General features: G+C 43.5%; 1 protein-coding gene across 1 annotated transcript; it reads right to left on the reverse strand.

The window, feature by feature from the left end:
- Nucleotides 1-2,149: 2,149 nt before the first annotated feature.
- LOC137356337 (histone H2B 7-like) lies at nucleotides 2,150-2,746 on the reverse strand. Its single transcript, XM_068022218.1, has one exon. It carries the CDS (start codon nucleotides 2,744-2,746, stop codon nucleotides 2,366-2,368), a length of 381 nt encoding a protein of 126 aa, XP_067878319.1. The 3' UTR covers nucleotides 2,150-2,365.
- Nucleotides 2,747-10,815: the final 8,069 nt, after the last annotated feature.

Consider the following 10,815-nt stretch of genomic DNA (forward strand, 5'->3'; position numbering starts at 1 on the left):
GGCTCTCAGCAAGACCTCCTCCACCGACCCACCTTTTCTCCATTGCTCTGCAGTTTTGTTTTATTCTTGATATAATTATCCAATTCTGTTTTCAGGGTCTCGATTGAATCTGCCCCCAACACACTCGATGTTATTCCTCTCCAATTTCAGATATTTCTGAAGGAATGGGAATATTCTTGCATGACTCACTTTTAGCCAGTAGATGGCATCAGTCTACAATCATTTGGATCTTGTGATTTGTGTGCACACATATCGACCGCAATGGGTCTGCTGCTGCCCGGGGAGTTCTCCAAGCACGCCGCCTTGGCAGGGACAAAAACACTGACGAATTATCCCAGTTCCTTGTAAATCTCCACAATGTACAGAAATAAAACACGAAACACAACATCTCTTTTAAAATCCGCCTTCAGCTTCTTTGAAACAACTGCTCTGAAAAATAAACTGACCCTGCCCGGAAGTGAGTTTGGCATCAGATAACACAACGGCTCTTCAAAGAGACATCAAATTGGCAAAAGATAGAGCTGTTATCTCTTGTTGATTCCAGCACATAAACGTCTCAGAAGGATTTGACCACCCTCTTTACTGTCCACTGACAACTCTCGAAGCAGAGTGACCCAGATTCCTTTGTCTCCATATTGTAGCTGGGAATTTCAGGACCTTGCAGTTCTCAGTGTGAGAGCAGTGACACCATTGTATACAAGTCATTTTATCAGAGTAGCTCATTTTAGAACTCAAGACACGCCTTAGTGGTATATAAACGGTAGAATTGTAAAAAAGCCTTACAAATATGGCGAGAAAATTAAAATGCATTCCATCTGATGAGCAGATAAAAGCTTGACTCCAGTACAATTCATACCAACACAAAATAACGCGAACAGTATAACATTACCGTCTCTCAGACAGAAACCAGCCCTTTCACAGATGAAGTGGGTGGCTCTGAAAAGAGCCTTTGGGTTCGCAGATTCAAATCAGGCAGCTTCACTTGCCCTTCGTGCTCTGAGCGCTGGTTTTCTTGGGCAGCAGCACAGCCTGGATATTAGGCAGCACTCCGCCTTGTGCGATGGTCACCCCTCCCAACAGCCTGTTGAGCTCCTCGTCGTTGCGGACGGCCAGCTGCAGGTGTCTGGGGATGATGCGGGTTTTCTTGTTGTCCCGGGCCGCGTTGCCGGCCAGCTCGAGGATTTCAGCTGTCAGATACTCGAGCACAGCAGCCAGATAGACCGGGGCTCCGGCACCCACCCGCTCAGCATAGTTGCCCTTTTTAAGGAACCTGTGAACACGGCCCACCGGGAACTGTAGTCCAGCTCGGGAGGAGCGGGACTTGGCCTTGGACCGAGCTTTACCACTGGTCTTCCCTCTTCCAGACATTTCCACAATCTCACAAGCACTTTCACGAAGAATGTTGAGATCCGCCCACATTCCTCCTCCTTGTACCTTCTGGAGGAATGGAGTGGTGGGCACTGCTGATTGGTCACTCTGCTCTGTGCTCTTCATGTAACCAATCGGAGAGCTGCTGAATTCACCAATCAGGAGACGCCAAGGAGATGAGGGCGGAAAGTAACGGCGCCAAATTGTCAGACTGCAACCGATTTTTCAAATTTGAAAAGCCCGCCAATATATTGGGGCGGCTTCAATATAGAATATCACATTTATAGTTCTTTTTTTACGGTTAAATAAATAAAACCTTTTTCATATTGTGTTATTCTACATTTGGTAACAAGTTCCAGATTGTCTTTTACATTCTGACATCTATTCGGGTTTACTCTCTGTCCTTTTTGAAACCAGCGAGCAGAAAGTCTCTTTCACAACATTCTCCAACCGGGCACATTTCATGTCAATTTTCATAATAATACCGCATCACTGATGAACGATTGTTTGTTATTCGTGGGAGACAACAGCGGAGTGTAGATTTTCAGTGTCAGGTGTCAGCGTGTGAGACGGAGGGTTCCGACACCACCCGGGGTTCTAGATAATGTACTTATTAATTTCTGAGGTCAAACTTGAACTAGGGAAATAAGTGACTGCGAACTTATGTATGTGCGTTAAATCAGCTTTTATTGTCGAAATACAAAAAAGGGGCCGAATATGAACACGTCCGAGAACAAACCTCACAAATGGTCAGTGGTCAGTAATTTATATACGGGACATTATTAGTTAGAGACAGAAAGATCGCACGGGCAGTGAAACTGCATTAACCAGAATCTATGGGAGTAAAACAGAGATCACAAAGGCAAGGACACTTGATATATAAATCAATATAAGTCGATACTATACAGACAATGTTGTAGCTTTTTCAGAGAAGTTGTGGGTGGCTCTTAAAAGAGCCTTTTTGTGTTTTGGGTGTGTTTCAGTACATTGCGGATATTTACTTGGAGCTGGTGTACTTGGTGACCGCCTTTGTACCTTCCGACACGGCGTGTTTGGCCAGCTCCCCGGGCAGCAGCAGGCGCACGGCGGTCTGGATCTCCCGGGAGCTGATGGTGCTGCGTTTGTTGTAATGGGCCAGGCGGGAAGCTTCACCCGCGATTCGCTCGAAAATATCATTCACAAACGAATTCATGATGCTCATGGCCTTGGAGGAGATGCCGGTGTCAGGGTGAACCTGCTTCATCACTTTGTACACGTAGATGGAGTAACTTTCTCTCCTGGATCTTCTCCGTTTCTTGCTGCCCTTCACTGGCGCCTTCTTCAGAACTTTCTTGGCGCCCTTCTTGGAAGGTGCTGCAGTTTTCTTCTCGTCAACCATGATCACGATCAATTTCAGACACAGAATTACCGAAATTTCGCTCCAGGCTCGCATTTTATAGACATCCCCAGTGCCCTATGCTAATAAAGGATGGGAGAAGGCCATGTTCATGATTGGCTGCTTTCCAATGATGTCACTGCCTGATGTTCTGTATCTATCTGATTGGGTATCTAAAGTAACCAATCACATTTTGTGCTTCTCACAGCCACAAACTGTCGCAGCAGTCAGATCGTCCAAACCCCTTTGCCCGCCCTTATCCATCTCCATCAGTGACTTTCTGAGTCGCTCTTCCTCATCAACCATTTCTATTTTGCTAGTACGAACTCGTCTCTTTTTTCACTCTCCGTATAATTTCTCTACAGTTCCCTTCCTTATCAGGATGTAGCGCCCCTCTGCACTTCCGTCCATCAACAGGACCGAATCGTCCAGTACAGTGAGGGTCAGACTGGGGCAAATGCGAGCATTGAAGTGCAAGTTCTTATCTCCATGTAGCGTGCCAAATAAGGTTGGTCAGCTGCAGTCACAAGTAACCACATGAAAGATTTATATGACAGCGCTTGTGATATGTCTTCCTTTTTCCTCAACCGAGGATACCCTTGTCCTCACTTTCCACCCCATCAGCCTCCACATCCAAAGAATCATCCTCCGCCATTTCTGCCACCTCCAGCGTGATGCCACTACCAAATACATCTTCCCCTCCCTTCCCCTGTCAGCATTCCGAAGGGATCGTTCCCTCCGCGACACCCTCGTCCACTCCTCCATTACCCCCACCACCTTGTCCCCTTCCCACGGCACCTTCCCCTGCAATCGCAGGAGGTGTAATACCTGCCCCTTTACCTCCTCTCGCCTCACAATCCCAGGCCCCAAACACTCCTTTCGAGTGAAGCAGCGATTTACTTGTACTTCTTTCAATTTAGTATACTGTATTCGCTGCTCACAAAGTGGTCTTCGCTACATTGGGGAGACCAAACGCATACTGGGTGACCGCTTTACACAACACTTCTGCTCAGTCTGAAAGCATGACCCCAAGCTTCCGGTTGCTTGTCATTTCAACACTCCCCCCTGCTCTCATGCTCATATCTCTGTCCTGGGATTGCTGCAGTGTTCCAGGGAACATCAACGCAAGCTCGAGGAACAGCATCTCATTTACTGATTAGGCACAATACAGCCTGCAAGACTGAACATTGAGTTCAATAATTTCAGAGCATGACGGGCCCCCCATTTTACTTTTATTTTTAGTTATTCTTTCTTATTTATATTTATTTTTCTTGTTATTTTATTTTATATCATCTTAGTTGGTACAGTTTGCTTACCCACTTTTTTTTTCATGTTGGTACTTGTGGCTATTCAATTTTCATCCATTAACACCCTATCTGTACGAATGCTTTGTCTTTCAACACACCATTAACATAATGTTTGCCTTTGATCCATGACCTTCTGGTCAGCTATTCTGTGACGTTGTCCTTTCTACACCTTCTCCTTTGTTATCTCGCGACCCACCCCCGCTTTACTTGCTTAAAACCTTTCACATTTCTAATATTTACCAGTTCTGAAGAAGGGTCACTGACGTGAAATGTTAACTCTGCTTCTCTCTCCACAGATGCTGCCAAACCAGCTGAGTATATCCAGCATTTCTTGTTTTCATTATGAAAGATTTATATAGTCGCAATTACATAATTCTGGCTGAAACTAGGCGAGACAAGGGAACTTATTATTACTGGCAACAAATATTCAGGAAAGATAGGTCTGAAAAAATATGGAGGGTTGTGGAGTGGAAAAAATTGATCAAATAGAATATGATAACACTGGCAGGGATGATGTTTCTGAGATGTTAACAAAAGAATCTATTTGGTCATATATGTGGAATATGGCAGGAGGAAATGCATGGACATTCTGGGTCGTGAAATATTTGTCCTTCCCTGCCGGACATGTGAGTGTGGGATTCATTCTGTGCCCATCAGTATGTGATATTTACCCATGGCTTTTACTCCGTATCTGTCAATCTATGGTCAATGATTTGGTCATTTCATTCAATAATTTTAATCTTCAATGGGTGATTCTGTTTTTTGTTTCTCTGTAACATTCAGTTTCTAAATGGGTGATTATAGGTTTTGTTCTGTACCAATGAGCTTCTACTGAGTGAACGTGGGTTTTGCTATGTATCTGTTAATGTCTGATTTTGGAGTCTGGCCGTTTCTCTTTATCTGTTAATTTCTGAATTGTGAATTTGGATTTTAATCTGCACCTGTCAGTTTCTGGTATGAAAGGTTGTTTGATTTTGTCTCTGTACCTGTTAGTAAGTGGCATTTTTGTGTAGCTTTACACTGCACATGTTAATTGATGACACACCAGCGTTGTTTTCACTCGACATGTCAGTCTCTGGTTTGGAGACCTCAACTGTGTTCTGTATCCATCAGATGTCTACATATAAGGATAGGTTTTAAACTGTTCCTTTCAATCTGTTGTATGTAAGTACTGTTTATTATCTGTATCTGTAAGTTTCTGATGAATGAATGTGGACTGTATCGCGTCCCTGTCAGTGGTTCATTAAGAGATATTTTACAAGGTACCTGCCAGTTCTGATATGTGAGTGTGGGTTGTGATCTACATCTGGCCGTTTCTGGTACGGGAAATGAACAGTGTTTTCACTCTGTGTACATTAGCCTCAAGTGTCAGAAGCTGGGTTTAGTCGTACATCTCATTCTTTGCTGTATGATTGTGGATTTACATCTGTACAAGTTAGTTTCGGGTACGGGCGTGTGAATTTTATTCTGTATGCCAATTTCTGGTATGTGAGTGTGTGTTCTTTCTGTCCTGTCACTTTCTGTTGAACTGTATGATGGATTTGCTTTGGATCTGTGAATTTCTGCTATGTGAATGTTGGCTTTCCTTTACATTTGTCATAGAGTTATACAGCACAGAAACAGGCCCTTTGGCCCATTGTGTCTCTGCCTCCCATCAAGCATGAATCTATTCGAATCACATTTTCCAGCACTTGGCCCATAGTCTTGTATGCTATGGCGTTTCAAGTGTTCATCTAAATCCTTCTCAAATGCTATGAGGGGTCCTGACTCTACCAGCCCTTCAGGTAGTGTGTTCCAGATTCCAACCACAGTCTGGGTGAAATATTTTCTCCTCAAGTCCCCTCTAAACCTGCTGCCCATTACTTAAATCTATCTCCCCTGGTTGTTGATCCCTCCGCTGAGGGAAACGTTTTCTTCCTACCTATACTATCAATGTCCCGTGTAATTTTGTATACCTCAATCAGTTCCCCCCTCAGCCTTCTCTGCTCCAAGGAAAACAACCCTAGCCTATCCAGTCTCTCTTAATAGCTGAAATGCCACAGCCCAGGAAACATCCTGATGAATCTCCTCTGCACGCTCTCCATTGCAATCACGTCCTTCCTTTGGTGAGTTGACCAGAACTGTACACAGTACTCCAGCTGTGGCCTAACTAGCATTTTATTCAGCTCCCTCATAACCTCCCTGCTCTTATATTCTCATTCTCTGGTATTTGAGTTTGTGTCTTTTTATTCTGGTTAGCTGTCACACTCACTTCTCTGAAGTAAACATCTTATGAACCGTCTCCAACACATTTACTTCCTTTATTAAATAAGGAGACCAAAACTGCACACAGTATTCTAGATGTGGTCTCACCAATGCCCTGTATAACGGAAGTATAACGTGATTATTTTCATTTTCAATTCCTCACGTAATACTGGATAGCATTCCATTTGCCTTCCTTCTGTCTTGCTGTAACTGCAAACTAACTTTTTTGACTCATGCACTAGAACACCTAGATCCCTCTCCAGAATTCTGCAGTCGCTCAGCACTGAAATATTTTTAAATCTTCCTGACAAAGTGAACAACTTCCCATTTTCTCACATTGTACATCATCTGCCAGATTTCTGCCCACTCACTCAACCTATCTATATCAGTCTTCAACTTCCTTATGTCCTCTTCACAACATACATTCCGACCTATCTTTGTTTCATCTGCAAATTTAGCTGCCATGTCATCACTCCCCTCATCTACGTCATTGATATAAATTGTAAAAAGTTGAGGCCCAGCACTCGTCACATCCTGCCAATCAGAAAAGGACCCATTTATGCATTCTGTGTGTTCTGCCAGCCAGTCAATCTTCTATCCATGCCAATATGTTACCCATGAGCTCCTACTTTGCACAATTACCTTTTATGTGGCACCTTGTCAAATGCCTTCTGGAAATCCAAGTACTGTATGTCAACCGGGTTCCCCTTTATCCACAGTGCATGTTAGTCCTTCAAGGAACTTCAATAAATAGGTTAAACATGATTTCCCCTTCACAAAACCATGCTGACTATTCCTGATGACCTTATGTTTCTCAAAATGCCCAGTTATAGCCTCCTCATTGATCAATTCTACCACCTTCCTCATGACAGGGGTCAAGCTAACTGGCCTATAGTTAATGTTAACTCTGCATCTCTCTCCACAGATGCTGCCAGACCTGCTGAGTATTTCCAGCATTTCTTCTTTTTGTTTCAAATTTCCAGCATCTGCAGTATTTTGCTTTTATATTACTATAGTTACCCTTTCTCTGCCTCCACACCTTCTCGAATAGAGGGGTTATATTTTCTACTTTCCAGTCTGATGTCACCTTTCCAGAATCTTACGAATTTTGAAAAATTAACACCACCAAATCTATTACTAACGTAGCCACCATTTTGAAACTCCTAGGATGAAGCCCATCGGGATCTGTGGACTTGTCAGCCTGTTGCTCCATCACTTTACTCAGTACCACTTCCCTGGTGATTGTAATTTCAACAAGTTCCTCTCTTCCATCCACCTCCTGATTTACAGCTATGATGGGAATGTTTTTTGTATATGCTACAGTGAAGATAGAAGCATTTTTTAATGTACATTTCTTCTGTCATTTCCTTATTCTCAACCTTTAACTCCTAATTTTCATTCTCTAGAGGACCCACACTCAATTTACTTGCACTTTTCCTTTTCTAATACCTGTGGAAACTCTTGCTATCAGTTTTTAGATTTCTAGCTAGCTTACACCCATGCTCTAATTTATTTTTTTCCTGATTAACCTTTTAGTCATTCTCTGCCATTCTATATAGTATGACCAATCATCTGACCTGCCAATCATCTTTGCTCAATTATATGCTTTTTCATTCAGTTTGATGCCTTCCTTAACTTCTTTAATCAACCATGGATGGGGGTTCCTCCCTTTGGAATTTTTCTTTATAGTAGGGATATCCTTATTTTGAGTATTCTGAAATATCCACTTAAATGTCTGCCACTGCTTCTCTATTGAACTATCTCAAAGAACAAAGAACAAAGAAAATTACAGCACAGGAACAGGCCCTTCGGCCCTCCAAGCCTACGCCGATCCAAATCCTCTATCTAAACCTGTCGCCTATTATCTAAGGGTCTGTATCTCTTTACTTCCTGCCCATTCATGTATCTGTCTAGATACATCTTAAAAGAAGCTATCGTGCCCGCGTCTACCACCTCCGCTGGCAATGCGTTCCCTGCACCCATCACCGTCTGCGTAAAGAACTTTCCACGCATATCCCCCCTGAACTTTTCCCCTTTCACTTTGAACTCATGTCCCCTTGTAATTGAAACCCCCACTCTGGGAAAAAGCTTCTTGCTATCCACCCTGTCTATACCTCTCATGATTTTGTACACCTCAATCAGGTCCCCCCTCAACCTCCGTCTTTCTAATGAAAATAATCCTAATCTACTCAACCTCTCTTCATAGCTAGCGCCCTCTATACCAGGCAACATCCTGGTGAACCTCCTCTGCACCCTCTCCAAAGCATCCACATCCTTTTGGTAATGTGGCGACCAGAACTGCACGCAGTATTCCAATGTGGCCGAACCAAAGTCCTATACAACTGTTACATGACCTGCCAACTTTTGTACTTAATACCCCGTCCGATGAAGGAAAGCATGCCGTGTGCCTTCTTGACCAGTCTATTGACCTGCGTTGCCACCTTCAGGGAACAATGGACCTGAACACCCAAATCTCTCTGCACATCAATTATCCCCAGGACTTTTCCATTTACTGTACAGTTTATTCTTGAATTGGATCTTCCAAAATGCATCACCTCGCATTTGCCCTGATTGAACTCCATCTGCCATTTCTCTGCCCAACTCTCCAGTCTATCCATATTGTGCTGTATTCTCTGACAGTCCCCTTCACTATCTGCTACTCCACCAATCTTAGTGTCGTCTGCAAACTTGCTAATCAGACCTCCTATACTTTCCTCCAAATCATTTATGTATATCACAAACAACAATGGTCCCAGCACGGATCCCTGTGGAACACCACTGGTCACACATCTCCATTTTGAGAAACTGCCTTCCACTGCTACTCTCTGTCTCCTGTTGCCCAGCCAGTTCTTTATCCATCTAGCCAGTACACCTTGGACCCCATGCGCCTTCACTTTCTCCATCAGCCTACCATGGGGAACCTTATCAAACGCCTTACTGAAGTCCATGTATACGACATCTACAGCCCTTCCCTCATCAATCAACTTTGTCACTTCCTCAAAGAATTCTATTAAGTTGGTAAGACATGACCTTCCCTGCACAAAACCATGTTGCCTATCACTGATAAGCCCATTTTCTTCCAGATGGGAATAGATCCTATCCCTCAGTATCTTCTCCAGCAGCTTTCCTACCACTGACGTCAGGCTCACTGGTCTATAATTACCTGGATTATCCCTGCTACCCTTCTTAAACAAGGGGACAACATTAGCAATTCTCCAGTCCTCTGGGACCTCACCCGTGTTTAAGGATGTTGCAAAGATATCTGTTAAGGCCCCAACTATTTCCTCTCTCGCTTCCCACAGCAACCTGGGATAGATCCCATCCGGACCTGGGGACTTGTCCACCTTAATGCCTTTTAGAATACCCAACATTTCCTCCCTCCTTGTGCCGACTTGACCGAGAGTAATCAAACATCTGTCCCTAACCTCAACATCCGTCATGTCCCTCTCCTCGGTGAATACCGATGCAAAGTACTCGTTTAGAATCTCACCCATTTTCTCTGACTCCACGCATAACTTTCCTCCTTTGTCCTTGAGTGGGCCAATCCTTTCTCTAGTTACCCTCTTGCTCCTTCTATATGAATAAAAGGCTTTGGGATTTTCCTTAACCCTGTTTGCTAAAGATATTTCATGACCCCTTTTAGCCCTCTTAATTCCTCGTTTCAGATTGCGCCTACAATCCCGATATTCTTTCAAAGCTTCGTCTTTCTTCAGCCGCCTAGACCTTATGTATGCTTCCTTTTTCCTCTTCGCTAGTCTCACAATTTCACCTGTCATCCATGGTTCCCTAATCTTGCCATTTCTATCCCTCATTTTCACAGGAACATGTCTCTCCTGCATGCTAATCAACCTCTCTTTAAAAGCCTCCCACATCTCAAATGTGGATTTACCTTCAAACAGCTGCTCCCAATCTACATTCCCCAGCTCCTGCTGAATTTTGGTGTAGTTGGCCTTCCCCCAATTTAGCACTCTTCCTTTAGGACCACTCTCGTCTCCTGGCCCAGTAACCCAGTTCACTTCAGCCAGCTCAGCTTTCGTGCCCACATATCTGCCCTTATTTAAGTTTAAAATACTAGTCTTACATCCACTTCTCTCATTTTCAAACTGGATGCAAACCTCAATCATATTGTGATCATTGCTACCAAGAGGTGCATATACTCTGAGGTCATTAATTAATCCTGTCAAATTACACAGTACCAAGTCTAATATAACCTGCTCACTGGATGGTTCTAGAAGATACTGCTCAAAGAAACTACTTCGAAAGCATTCTATGAACTCCTCATACCGGCTTCTATTACCAATCTGATTTTTTCCAGTTTTTAATGAAGATTAAAATCACCCACGATTATTTCCATCTCTTTATCACAAGCACCCAATTAGTTATTCTTGTATACTTCATCCTACATTGTGATTACTGTCTGCGGGCCTGTAGACTACTCCCACTAGTGCCTTTTTTCCCTGACTGTTCCTCATCTCCAGCCAAACCAATTCTACATCCTGATCTCCTGAACCAAGGACATGT

The sequence above is a fragment of the Heterodontus francisci genome, chromosome 45 (assembly GCF_036365525.1).
Source record: "Heterodontus francisci isolate sHetFra1 chromosome 45, sHetFra1.hap1, whole genome shotgun sequence".
In the NCBI taxonomy this organism is placed as follows: Eukaryota; Metazoa; Chordata; class Chondrichthyes; order Heterodontiformes; family Heterodontidae; genus Heterodontus; species Heterodontus francisci.